General features: G+C 51.3%; 1 protein-coding gene across 1 annotated transcript; it reads right to left on the bottom strand.

Annotated features, from left to right (window-relative positions):
* Positions 1-629: 629 nt before the first annotated feature.
* On the bottom strand, positions 630-12,831 carry SMARCB1 (SWI/SNF related BAF chromatin remodeling complex subunit B1). Its single transcript, XM_084272141.1, has 10 exons — positions 12,662-12,831; positions 10,951-11,062; positions 10,270-10,299; positions 8,907-9,036; positions 8,175-8,312; positions 7,401-7,528; positions 6,661-6,827; positions 6,027-6,217; positions 1,878-2,009; positions 630-996 (listed from the first exon to the last, which is right to left on the bottom strand). Exons 1-10 carry the CDS (start codon positions 12,752-12,754, stop codon positions 957-959), a joined length of 1,161 nt encoding a protein of 386 aa, XP_084128267.1. The 5' UTR covers positions 12,755-12,831; the 3' UTR covers positions 630-956.
* Positions 12,832-13,700: the final 869 nt, after the last annotated feature.

Here is a 13,700-nt window from a genome sequence, read left to right as displayed (position 1 = left end):
TAAGCAAGCTTGGTTTGTTTTAATCTCACTTTGATGAATTTTCTGGTTTTAAACTTCGCAGGGAAAGACAGGTTGTTCCCAGGGCTGTGGCACTAAAGGTGTGAGACACCCCCTTTGCTTTGGTTGCTCTGTGCAGCTACGTGGGCTGACAGTGACCACGGCAAAGCCCCTCACTGAGAGAAGTGACCATCTTGGGTGGTGACTGCAGGCTGTAGCTCTTGTACCTGTTCAGAAATTTGTTTTCCAGGTGCAGTTTTGACAGAAAAAAGCCTCACCCCACATCAGTGTGACATCTGAGAGAAATTAATTAAGTTTCTGAGTTAGTTAGTTAAGCTGTGCTGCTCTCATCAGGTAACCTGAGATGCTGGCCACTTTACCACCTTCATTACAGGCTGCACCAGGCATGGTAACAGGTCAGTCCTTACGAGTCTCACTCACATCCCTGCAGCAAGAGGTTTGGGCTGTTTTATCTGTGGGAGGAATGTGCTGTCTTTCCCCCAAGCTTCAAGAAAACAAAACGCACACGAGCAGTGGGTGTTACACCCAAAGAGTTAATATCAGGCCCTGGGATGGCTCAGTGACTTGACACAGTGAGACCTGCCACTCACCCCAACTCAGAACTCACCCTAAGCAGTACGCATTCCTTTTATTTAAAAAGTTCTCCTAACAGTGCACGTTGCACCTATACAAAAGAATCTTTACACTGTCCACACACAGGTATATAAGGGCTCCAACAGCTGCCACAGGTCTCAGCTAGGTCACGTGCTAACGCAGCATTCCTGCTGCGCAGCACCGAGGTGGAGGGGATGGGGCAGAAGTCAGCAGTACTGGGAACTCTTGGCAAGTGGAATGTGTGTCCCCTTCCGGGACAAAGACCCCTGCCAATCCTAGATCCATTTGGGGAGAGGAAAAGGGATAAAGTCTGTAGGAAGAGCACCAGTGTCACAACAGGAAGGTTACCAGGCTGGAGCAGTGTTGGCCAGACGTCTCATGCGCCTAGGAGAGAGAAAGAGGTACAGTAAGTGCTGTGCTACCATGTGAAGTCTTGGGAAAAGCAGGACTTTTGGGGAGGCTGCCACAGCTCTGTGAACCTGCAGACAGGTTTGGTGCCTGGAGAGGCCCCCTTGGGCACCTCAGAGTGCCCCTGATGATATGGCTCAGGTGCTATTTTCAGCAGAAGCATTTAGGAACCTTTGCTCCTTAACTTTGAACTGATCGCTACTAAAAACTATTCAGCCAGCCACAGCTGATAAGTAAAATAATCATGAAACTGTTAATCAGCAGTTAAAAAGAACAAAAGTGTGTTTACTGCTCCCACAACAATTCTTTTGGAGAGATTGGAGAGATTCTAGCAGTTCATTTGTACCTGCCAGAAGCAACTTAACCAGGTAGGCCAAGTGCTCTGGCCTGTCCATGGAACAAGGCTCAGGGGTCTGGGCGGGCAGAGCTCCTCCTGGAATCACAGCAGCATTCCCATGCTCACCAAAGGGCTGGAGCTGGGAGCTTGCCTGTTCTCACATCACACTGTTCTCTACATAAAAGGAAGCCTGCTGACAGGCTTCCAGGTAGCATGACAGTGCAGGGAACGCCAGTATTTTTGACAAAGGCCTTCCTATAGAAACAAATCCCCCTGCACAAAGCTCAAGACACTTTGCTTCAAGCAGAAGTCAGAGCCTGTAATGTCTGAGGAGCACAGTGCTAACTAACAGTTTCATATCCTGAAGCTAAAGGGATGTGAGCTTCAGCTGGGGTGTGCAAGTCTGAAATCCCAGACTTGCCCAGAGTTGGCTCTTAGTAGAGAAGGACAAACATCAAACTTTGCAACTTCTGTCTTAGTGACTGGCCAAAACCAGAACTGTCTGAGCCAGCGGCAGCACCTTGTATTTCTGTCCTGGTCTCTGATCTTCTTCTCCATCTCGGCATCCGTGAGGGTTTCCAGAAGAGGGCACCACTGGTCAGCATCCCCTGTATTGCGAATGGCGATTTCCACAGTCGGCAAAGGGTTCTCACTGCAAGGCGGGCATAAGGCAACAAAGCAACACCCATCAGGGTCCCAGAGCGCTCTGCTGGGCTACCAGCCCAGGCACAAGACAACAGAGCATCGTTTACAGCATTTCAGGCCTCAGCGTTAGTTCTTAACCTCACTTAGTAGAGCCCATGTCCCAGAAGTATGCTGGGCTGGTGGCAAAGCTCTGTGAGTGCTGGGAGCACTCCTCCCTGTGCAGCAGCTGACAGGGACTCTAACAGGGCCCTTTGTGGAGCTCTGCCATTCTGCAGCTCCAACTTCCGAGCTGTAGTTTCCCTGCCACACCTGACTGCTAGCCCTGGCAGAAGCCTGGTGGGATGGGAGCCCAATTGTGGAACAAGCACTGGTCTCCCAGTCGCCTCGGAAAGGTCTTTTAGGACCTGCTGCTGCAGCCAGAGGCTGTGGCTACTCCCTGCTCAAGCAGTGCACCACCAGGCTCTGTCCCAGATCACAAGATCTGCTCCTCAGGAGATGTGTCTGCCCCACCAGCTGTATTACACACGCACAAAAATATTTACTGCCTCACTAGCCACTTTTCAGCAAAAGTCAACAGGAACTGACCAGGAGCCGCTTCCCAAATATTGACAGTAGAGCGGAAGCCCAAGATAAATACCAAGGAGCCTCAGAATGTAAATGTTTGCTTTGAACTCTAGAAAGCAGCTCAGGCCAAGCTGCAGGACGTGTGTCTGAAAGAGGAGCCCCCAGGCAGGTGTGCGCACGCATCCGGCCCCCTCCCCTGGGACATGCCTCTGTGTGCAGGATTTCAGTGCTCGGGGGCTGCCCCCTCGCTCCCCCAGGAAGGAACACAGATGCTAAATCGCCATGGGAACAGACAATGTCTGCATCAGAGCTATTAATCTGGAATAACAAGGCTTCAAAGTAAGGCCACAATGAGAAATTAATCCGGAGCCTTCAGTATCTGATCCTGGGAGGAAGCTCTGGTGAGATTTACTTCCAGTACTGCTGACATCCACTAAGCAACACTCACAACCAGGAATTTCATCTTAGCCCCAGATCACTACACGTTCCAGACTGAACGCTGCCCCAGTTACTGTGCCCAAGATGGAGCACCCATGGGAATGAAACAGGGCTGGGAAAGTCAGCCTCATGCACAGACCTCAACTGCAAGCGAACCGAGACACCACACTGCCATAGCACAGAATCCAAGACAAACTGAAAAAATCCTCTCTCACCTCCAAAGACAGACAGACAGACAGACAGCTCCCCCTTCCCTGTCACTTTCTGATCGGGCAGCAATGCTATTGGCAGAACAGCCACAGTAATCCCAGCACAGCCCAGAGCCCCCTGCCAGGGTCCACACCTTGGGCAGAACCACCACAGACAGACATGCCAGGAGGGCAGGGGAACGTCTCCATGGGCCACAGGGTCAGACATGAGAGAGAACCAGTGCCATCACTCGGGTCCCAAAGGCAAACAAACCTCTGGCTAGGAAGTGCTGTGTGCTGCCACCAGAAGCACTCAGTGCCTGGGTGCCAAACATCACAGGACTCCATACTCCCAAAAATCCCATAAGCACCGGTTACCTGTCTGCTTCCAGTCCTGCCCTCCCACTGGGCTTTCAGGCTCTCCCTGCTTTGCACAGAGCAGGCCAGCTGGAAGAACTGCCCTGGCTTTCATCAACGAGAAGACAGTTTCACCCCCCCCTCAGATGATTAAGGGGCACATGACTTGTCAAACCCCCAGTCCCTCGAGATATGAAGATTCTTTTGATGCATCTAAAGCAGACCCTTTCCTTACATCAGTGGAATGACTTTGGAGCCACCACCACTCCTGTGGTTTGGGAATTCAGGAACTAACCAACCACAGAACCCAAACATCATTAATCACTATAAGGTTTCAAAAGTACTCCTCTGCTGGAAGAAAAAAGGGGAAGAGTAGGGCATGTTGGTACCATGACACAAAACAAGGTTTAAATTAGATACTGTCTCCTCCCTGAATAGCTCGTGTCTATGCACTTCATTCCATTGGGGTTCCCTTCCCAGTTTTTGATTCTCCTCCTCATAGTACTGCCACAGTCCAAACAGGCCTGACATCTACCTGTTTAAACACCCCCAAAAGGAAGCATTCTTTAGCAAACGCGGCCAGACACATGTCTGGGGAGAGAGTAGTGCAAAGTTGGCACTAATGTTGTGTATCTGGAAGGCTGAGCAGCACTGATTGGAATCTTTCTTGCCGCAACTTAGGAAGACTGATAGGAGGCAAAGGCAAAATTAACCCCTCTTGTGACAGTTAAGGTGTGCAGAGATTAATTTCTTAGCTCAGATGTAAGCAATACGTGGAGAAGCACTGGAAAGAGGGAGAACATTCAGTATCCACATTCAAAGCCTGCCTCTGACACACCAAGTGAACAGAGTTAGGAAGAAATGCCCTGTAGGCTAGGAGGCAACATGCTAACAAGTTGTCAAAGCAAACCCACTGGGGAGGTAAATAAACTGTGAGTAGAAAAGAGGCTTCTTGGCCAGCACAGCACGACCAGGGCCACCTCTCTACTTCATGGACAATATGAAGAAGCTCAAACTCCTGAGAGCCTTCAGGCAACAGGGAGTCCTTAACGAAATGAACTCACTCCCTGCCATACCTGGCTTAAAGTACAGGCTAAATACTTTTTGGCTCCAAGGACTGTGTCTACCAACAGGGATACCTTCACCCTCTGCAGGCCTCAGCACAGGCAAAGCCATGTCTGTGGTGGTTACAACACACTCAGCAGCAGGGAAGAAGAGGAAGAGCTACAGGTACCAGATACCCACCCTGCCAGAGTGCACACCCACTGTTCTGCTGTTACAGTTTGATGTGGTCCCATGCTGGATCTGCAAGTATCTGTCAGCTGTCTTGGGTGGAAAGGCAGAAGTCAGCTCCTCTGTGAGGCAAAGGGGCATCAGCACGATGGACACAGGACCTAACAGTTTTGGTAGAAGAGTTTGATACCCACATGGTACAGAGTGCCTTTCCCTTTTCTAACATAACCACTCTGGGGGTCATCTCAGAACCAAGCAGTTGCTATGGAAGGTTTTCAGGATAAAATAACCTCCAGAGTGAGCGGAGTGGAAGAGCAACTGGCCCACTGCAGATCAGTCCTTGTTTTCCATAGAAAGTTGACCAGACAGGAAACCTTTGAACAGAGGAAGGAGGACAGCTCGCAGCAGCAGCCCCACAGCCTCCAGCTCCTCCTTGCTCACCCCCACACAAGTACTCACTACCCTCTTCCCGAGGTTGGACAGGGCTGAGCAGATTTCCCCTCTGCTGCCCAACTACATCGTCCTGCTTCCCCAGCTGACCTCTACAGAACTGGTTCAACTCCACCATTCCCTCAACTCTGTGAGCACATCGGCTGCTGAACTCTCAAGCTTCCTGGACTGTCACCATGACCTGAGGTCACAAACCCTCCCAGCACACATTAAAGGATGCTTATAGCCTGCAGACTCAGCAACACGCTGAGGATAACATCAGCACAGTAACTCACCACAGAACACGGCACAACTGGAAACGATTATCATTAGGAGACAAGTTACAAAGCTGACTAATCAGACCTGACAGTGCTGCGTTCCAGCTGCGAGGGGCCTACGAACACACCAGGGCAGACAGCTACAGTTCCCATCAGTCAGCTCAAAACACCAAAGCTGGAGACAGTGGCTGGCCCAAGTCAGGTAATGCTAACAAAGCAGAAGCAGATCCAGGGCTCATCGTTAGCAAATGTTAGGAGAGGGAAGGACACAAGGTGCTCAGTCACTGTTCATTACAGCTGCCTTTCGTTCTGCAGCAAAAGCTGCCATTTCATCAGTATCTGGACCTGGAATGTATCACAGCCAAAAGGAAACAATACTGGAGGAGCACAAGCGATTTAAGGGTCAAAGTGAGCAAACACTAAGGACCGATTCCAACTGACGCTTTCTGCATCATTTCAGCTGTCCTAAGGCCCACTGATGCCATCTCCCATGAAGTAAAGGCACACACCCACACCAGGAAGAGGACAGTTCTGTACCTGAAGGCGTATGTCTTCTGATGCCAACTCAGCTGTCCCCGGATGCTGTAGGCAATAGTAGTGACAAACTCCCCACCCAGGCCAAGCTCTGAGCACAGCTTCAAGGCAAACTTCTCTGGGGAATTCTCCTTCTCTGACATGTCCCATTCAAACTGGTCTACAAGGGAGATGTTCCCTACATGAATGTTTAGCTGGAGAGAAGAGAAGAAACAGGTCATTCATTTCCATTTCTTGCAATAGTTTGTCAAAGGTAATTTAACTGAGGAGGCAGAGGCTGGAGAAGAGCAGCAGGGAGGTAACTCCTAGTTTGTCTCAGCTGCAGAGGTCCTCAACAGAATTCTTAATTCCAGTAGCATGAAGACAACTCAGCTTTGCTCACCAAGGCTGAGCTCTTCCAAAGGAACTCACCAATGCTTTAACTGAACTACTGCATCACCTCAGGGGCTGGTACACGAATGTTTAGTAATCTGCCACCCTTGGTTCTGTTCTCTGTACGAAGGACAAAACAGTCTGGATGCAGGACTGGAATTAAGAGCTTCTTGGCTGTGAGGGAGCCTGCATACTCTGCTCCCCTGTAACACAGCCAGAGACACCCACAGAGTTCAGCTCTCGTTCTGCTGCCTTCCTGCGTTACCTTAATAATAACTCGCTGGTCTGACTGATCTTCTAGGATACTGTCAGTGGGGTACGACTCGATCTGCTGTCGGATGGCCGAGGCAATAGCAGGGACAAAGGTCAGAGGATTCAAATCCAGGTCATCACAAAGAATCTCAGAGAACATTTCTGGAGTCATTAGCTTTTCTGGTGCAGAACAAGAACAGGCACTGTTAACCTTCTTAGAAATCAGTGTCTGCCACGTACAGAATACACAAAATGACCACACAGTATAACAAAGGGAATCCCAAACACATCACCTTTGGCTTTTAAAAGGTGTTTTGTTTCAGGTTTGTAAGGACATGCACACTGACACACGGACCTACAGCTGTCTCTACTTGCTCCACAGAGACAGCATAGCCATGGCGTAACAAACCACAGGAGGGACCCATACATGTGAACTGCTGTGGATCTAAAGCATCCTGGAAGTTTTGCATTTAAGGTACCTCAGCTAACAGAACACTCTCAGATCACTGATCTGTTGAACTGGTCAGAACAGACCAGTTAAACTCTTCAGAGGGCACGTGTCCAGGAATGGCTGCAACCCACAGCAGTGGCAGAGTGTTTGCTGAGACAAGAGCCAAGTGCAGTCCCAAGTGGGAGAATTTTACATGTGTATATGGGGCAAGGACATGCACACTTGTGCTTGTTCCCTCTTTATATTCAGAGATAGATACAACCATAGCTCCCCAACCTCTGGAAACTCTCCTTCCTACGTACCATTCATGTTCCACGTGAAGGCATCTCTGAGTTTCTGCCCATCAATTTCCATATCAAGCCTGATGGGAACCAGAACCTCCGGCTGGGACGCATTCTCATGGATCACTGCTGGGTCATGGTCATCAAAGCTAATACACAGAGCAGCAACACAGTATATACAACTAGCACATGACACATCTGGCATCCATAGGGGGAAGGCAACATTTGTTGGAAGCAATCTCCACACTGGAATTCCCTGATCAGTCTTTAGACAGACTCCTCAATACAAGTTTACAGGGCTACGGCAACCAATACCAGTTTATCACCTTTTACTGCCTCTATTACAATACATTCCTGAACATAAAACAAGGAAGCTTTCCAGGATTGTGTTTTATCTTGATTTCCTAAACTTCTATAATGGAAAATTAAGTTAGTCTTGAGGCACAACAGCATTTTCCATTGAATAAATTAGAACAAAGTTAGCAGAGTATGTCAGCGAGAAGCAGCCTGTTCTTCAGAGAGGGTTTGCAGGCTCCTCAAATGACAACTACTCAGCAACTTATGAGGAAATGAACCATTTTCCTGACAAAAGGAAAGCCTCCTCTCTGAGCCATGGCTGGCTACTCTAAGGAAGAGCTTCAAGACACGCAATTCAACTAAGTACCTCCAAGCAGCAACTTGGAGGTCTCCTGGAAGTTTGAGATGAACCACATTCTAACAACAGATCGGCACCGCCCTGGCAGCGCGTGATGCTGGTCATCATTTCCACCTTCCAGAAGCAGGAAGCTGCCTTACCACAGAGGGAACGTCCTCTTCTTATCCCTGCCCATGCGATTCCTGTTAATCGTTGTTGAGCACGGCACTGCATCCAGGTGATGAGAGCTGTTGGGCAGGGTGGGCACCCACTGGTTGTTCCTCTTTGCCTTCTGCTCTCTGAAGGAGAAGAACACGTGTTAAACTGCAGCCCCTGAGCACCACTGCTGCTAAAGGAACACTATGATCTTAAAACATTAAGTCCTATGTTAAGTTCCTGCTTCTTTATTTCTGGGACCCTCAACAATGAAGTTCCACTAAGAACCTGGGTGTCACACAGAGTACCCTACTCCCCAGCTCACAGCTGCCCATCAGCTATGAATCCAGGTGCATTTATAAATACCAAGTTCATATTTAGTTTTTCTGCCTATACTTTCCAAAAGGACTGCTGAGAAAGGCCAGGTCTCCAGAAGGCAATGTCAGCAGAGAGTGTGTTCTGCAGAACATCTGTTACAGCTGGAATGCAGTAACTGCAGAAAGAGCTGTATCATCAAACACTTATGTTTTTCTTCCTGTTGTATGTGGGCAGTAACCCAATTCTTACCCTCTGGAGATAGATCTTCATTTGCCCAACACTGCTAACAACCGTTAGCAGACTGCCAAGCACCCCCCTGCACAAGGGCCTGAGTTTACCCAAAGCCCTGCACTTCCTGCCCAAGCTGACCCCTTCTGAGCAGCTCTGTTCTGGTCCTGGCCCTCACTGTCACTGGTTACCTGAGGTAGGTGGGAGGCTCCGTGCTGATAGACACTGCTTTGTACTTCTCATCGTTTCCATCCAAGATCTCCTCCACTTCAGAGGCCTTTAACAGCGTCACGCTCGTGGCCAATGTTGTGTACCCGTGATCTATGACCAGGGAAGATGCCATAATTACCACATAGCAACGTGAACAGCATGAACAGGCTGGACCATGAAAAGCCCTCCCTGAGGCTGCAGGAGGGACTAGAACAGGTTATCAAGTGGCACATAGGTTTGTGCCCCAAAAATCCTTTGGGCCTCCTTTTATCTTCTCATAGACATTTAATTTTTGAGAAAGGTTTTCATGTGGGATTTTTTTTTTACCCATGGGATAAATGAAGAGGGCAAAACTTTCCACCATCATTTCTGAGTTACTAGAAGCTTCCACTCCCCCTCATGCACCAGGATGTTCTGCTGCTGGGGTAGGTTACTTGCACTGGGGTGACCAGAAGCCCAGCCACAGTGCCTGGCACTAAAGAAATATAATCTGGGTTTGACATACATCTCAACAGCAGAAATAAACATGACTTTCTTGGGAGCAGGGGTGGAATGTCTTAGTACATGGCAATCCCCACCACAAAGCCTAAAGACAGAAAACTCCAAAGACAAAAGGTGTGACACCTTGGACTGGCTGCACAGTGGCAGAGCCAAGATTTGCATGTGTATCTCTCTACCCTGCAGAGCGATCCTGTTCGCACTCTACTAAAAACATCTTTCATTTGGGCTGAGTCAAGACACAGAGAGGACCAGAATTACATGAGCTTCCTTCAGGTACTGCCAGTGGATGAACCTTATTCTTCCATGGTGCAACTTCATAAATATTTATAGATTCTGGTAATTTCTGTTACGAAATTCACTTAAGATGGAAAGGAACACTCCAAAAACAAAACTTCAGAAAAAAATCTCCTTAAATCTACGTAATTATTAGATACATTTTAAATCTACTGTGACTTTACTTAAGGAGAGGAAGAGAAAAACAATTCTTTCCTACCCTGAATTGCCCTTTGCAATCACATGGTTCAGCTCTGCACACCTGCATCTACCAAAGGGATGTAAAATCTCTTCCGCAGCCTTCTGGGAGGAAAAGCCCAGAGAACAATACTTGGGAAAAGGGAGAAACCTCGGGACAGGCGAATTTACAGAGACCATCTGCATTTGGGAGTCCCTCCAAGTACTGAGAAATTAGAGTTAAGCTTGTGATCAGGATGTACAACTAGGGCGACCACAGGGAGAGATGAGAGGAAGAGGATTAGACATGAATATATATTGTAATAGCACCAAAGGTCACAGTGGAGATTCCTCCTCTAGCACAGCTAAGAATAACAGGCACATAAGACTTACATCTTCTGGGGCTGTGAGACCGCTGGTTTTCTGTTGGGGAGGAAAGGGGGAAAGAAGAGAAAGCAACAAGTCAGCAGGATGCTCAGAGGAAGGAGACATAACTCTAGAATCAACCCTTTCATTTTATTATGCTTCAGTCTAAAGAACGTACAACAAACCATACTGCAATGAAACTGAACAGCTTCTTACTAGTCTCACATCAAAAATAATCCTGAGGCAGCTACATTCTCACTGTGGTAGTCACATCACTGGCAACACACCATGACTAACTGAGGCACAAACAGTCCCTGCAGGAAGCAGAGCAAGGCAAAGATGCACAGTTTCAGTGGGGCATCCATGCAACACCCCTGCCTGTGTGACAAAAGACAAACCCGCCCCCCTTTGTCTATAAAAGCCTCTTCTGGAACGTGGTATTGCCTCTGAGATGTCGCTTGTGCTTTGTGATGAATGCTGCAGACCCCAGGAAAGCTACAATGGATATTTCAATTTTAGAACATTTTTATCAGTTGCTGTTGGCTGCTAGGAGCTACCAGTGCCACCGCTGCAGAGCGCTCCACAGCTGGGGCAATCTGAAGCGATGCGCACGGTGCTCAGGCTTCTGATCCACCAGAGACAAGTTTCACAAGACAAAAATTCAGATTTCAGGTAAACAGCACTGGGAATGCTTGCTCATCTTCTCACCATGGGAAGAGGCCACTATCTTCTTCCTTTCTTCCACCGTGGCTAGTCGCCTCCAGAGCGAGGGATACCTCTTGTACAGGGAACCCCGGAACATACGCAAGTAGTTTCCCACCTGCAAGAAAAGCGGAGTCGTGGCCAGGTGTTCCCAGTATCCCACCTGAGGGACTTTCAGCAGAAGCTGAAACAAGTTCAGCTCTCTGTAGTGGTGAGAGGACCTCCTAAGAGGACTTGTTTGGTTTGGTGACAGACTGCACTGCGCTTGGGATCACACAGCACAGCAATTTTTATGGCAATATAGCAAAGAAGATTTTTTTTATCAGCACTTATTTCACCAGTCCAATCCAAAAACCCCCTCCCAGCCACTGACAATACCCCACTTCATAGGAAAAAATTCCATTTGTTTCCATGTGTTTCTGAACACTCTAACCTCCCTTTCCTTCATTTTCTGTTTCAACACACAATGCCAAGTAGGGATTAAACCAAACCAGATACCCAGCTCTCCAGCAATCAGAATTTTCCCTTGGAACCCCTGTGCCCCCCAGACACTGCCTGAATGCAGCGAGTGCCCAGAGACTTGTGTTTTGCTTCAAATCCTCTCGACATGTAAAATGTGATCGCTGCCAAAAACCCTCTTTCAAATTTACCAAACCTCTGTTAGAGCAGCTTCTTCTTCCTGGCACAAGATCCTCACCTGTGCTAAAGGCTACACCAGGACTTGCTGAACAACAGCGCTATTTCTAGACTCTGGGATCCAGTTTTTAGCCTGGCAGCACACAGGCAGACTGCCACACCATAAGGGTTTTAGCCCTCATTTGGCAAGACTTATTCTCATCTTAACATCAGGTTATTTTTAAATCGTATTTTCTGCTCTGCAGTGCTCACCAAGAGACAGAAACTAATGGCAGATAAAAGAGGGAAGGCAATTCCCTTCCATGTGTCCGGCCTGGCCATCTTGCAGAGCGGCTGACTGCGGTTACAGGTCTTTCAAACTTTACATTTCCAATGAAAGGGGCCTTTAGTCCCTGCTCAACCCACACAAACGGCGGCTTTCAACTTATCCTGTTTCCAACCGCCACCGTGTCCCAGTGCTGATGCACGGCCGTGTCTTACCGCTTGGGTAAGAGCGGTCTGCAGGGAGGCCCGACAGCCCCCCGCCGTGCCAGCACACGCAGGAGGTGCTGAAGCGCTGCGCCCCGGCATTTCTTGGCAAGACTCCCCCGCACAGGGCCGGCGGGACAGCGCTGGCTGGCTGCGGTGCTGTCACGAAGCACGAAGGCCTGTGCCACGGCCGAGCCGCTCGGCAGCGCGACACAGGCCCCGGGCTCGGAACGAACTGGCTCCGGGAGCGGGGCCTGGGGCTGCGGCCCGGCGAGGACCCGGCTCTGCGCACTCGCACCCACCTCCCCGGGCCGCCCCGGCCGGGAACACCGGTCCCAGCACGGCCGCGGCGTCCCGGCAGAGCTCCCCTCAGGCAGAGCCCGGGGCCCGCCGCCCCCCGCAGCGCCCCGCAAGCGGTGGCGGGGGAGGAGGGGCGGGGAGGGCCCGCAGGGGCTGGGAGGCCGCTGCCTTCCATGCCGGGGCTCCCCTCGGCCCGTTCCCCACCCTCAGCCCAGCGCCCCGACAGCTGCCCCAGCCCAGCCCGGCTCCCCGCTGCCCCCGCGGGCTCCCCCGGGCCCGGTTCCCGCCCGGGCCGCCGTGCGCGGGGCCGCACCTCGGAGCCGATCATGTAGAACTCGCCGTCCTCCTCCAGCTGGAACTTGACGGGCTTCTGCCCGAAGGTCTTGCTCAGCGCCATCATCATCATCGCGAGGGCGGGGGGGGGACGGCGGGAGCGCCCGGCGTCCTGAGCGGAAACCTGGAGCAGCGGCGGCGGTGAGCGGACCCACGATAAGCAGCGCCGCGGCCTACTCCAGCCGCCGCCCCGCGCATGCGCCGCCGCGCCCCGCCCTCCTCGGCCCTGAGTGAGGGCGGTGTTCGGATGGACAGACAGACAGACAGACAGGCGGAGACGGCCCGGGCGGGCGGCGCGTAGAAAAGAGGCGGTTTATTGGGCGGTACATAAATACAGACAGTACGAGGGCACGTACGGGTGAGTCCGCCAGCGCGGTTCGGCCCGGCTGTCAGTGCCACCGCCGGCTGCGGGGCGCCCGTCCGGTCCCACCCGGCCGCAGCCCCAGCGGGGCCGGGACCCCGCTCGGTGCAGCCGTGAGCGGCTCGGGGCGGGGAGCTGGGCCCGAGAGCAGCGGCGGGGCAGCGTCCAGCGCTGGCACCCGGCGCCGCGGGAGGAAGGGGCCCTTTCTCTACACGCAAATCGCTACGGGATCCTAACGCGCTCGAGCGATACAGCGTAACACCGGGTAGGGCTGCAGCAGGGTGAAGCCCCGGTGGAGCGGCCCTGGCCGCAGCCGCACGTCAGCGGTCGGCGTTCCTCCGCGGGCCGGTGGTGTCCCTCGGAGAGTCCCTGGCCACGGCGCCGGGAGGTGTCTCGGTGGCTGCAGCGAAGGGCGGGCAGCTCCTGTGAGCGACGTGTGGGGTCAGCTCTACGGGATCCGGGGTCCGGGTTCGTGGGGAGAGTGTGATCCCGTTCCAGGCTGGCCTGATGGCTTTTGGGATGCCACTGCTGGCAGAGCGTGGCCATGTCAAGGGTTTAGTGGCTGCTCTCGCCTGCAAAGGACACAGCAGGTGCTTTTACATTGATAGCAACTGAAGCTGGGGCTGCCGGAACTGGAGAGGAGCAAACTTTGTCACTT

This window comes from Gallinula chloropus, assembly GCF_964237585.1.
Source record: "Gallinula chloropus genome assembly, chromosome: 17".
NCBI lineage: Eukaryota > Metazoa > Chordata > Aves > Gruiformes > Rallidae > Gallinula > Gallinula chloropus.
This window is presented reverse-complemented; position numbering and strand designations above follow the sequence as displayed.

What these genes read in the sequence shown, in the direction of transcription:
- SMARCB1 (XM_084272141.1), bottom strand. Translation starts at nt 12,754, where the DNA reads ATGATGATGATGGCGCTGAGCAAGACCTTCGGGCAGAAGCCCGTCAAG. An exon ending in GATAGTGGCCTCTTCCCATG is followed by an intron (nt 10,300 to 10,950) that starts GTGAGAAGATGA and finishes CCTCCCCAACAG; the next exon opens with AAAACCAGCGGTCTCACAGC. An exon ending in ACCAGCGAGTTATTATTAAG is followed by an intron (nt 6,218 to 6,660) that starts GTAACGCAGGAA and finishes TCTTCTCTCCAG; the next exon opens with CTAAACATTCATGTAGGGAA.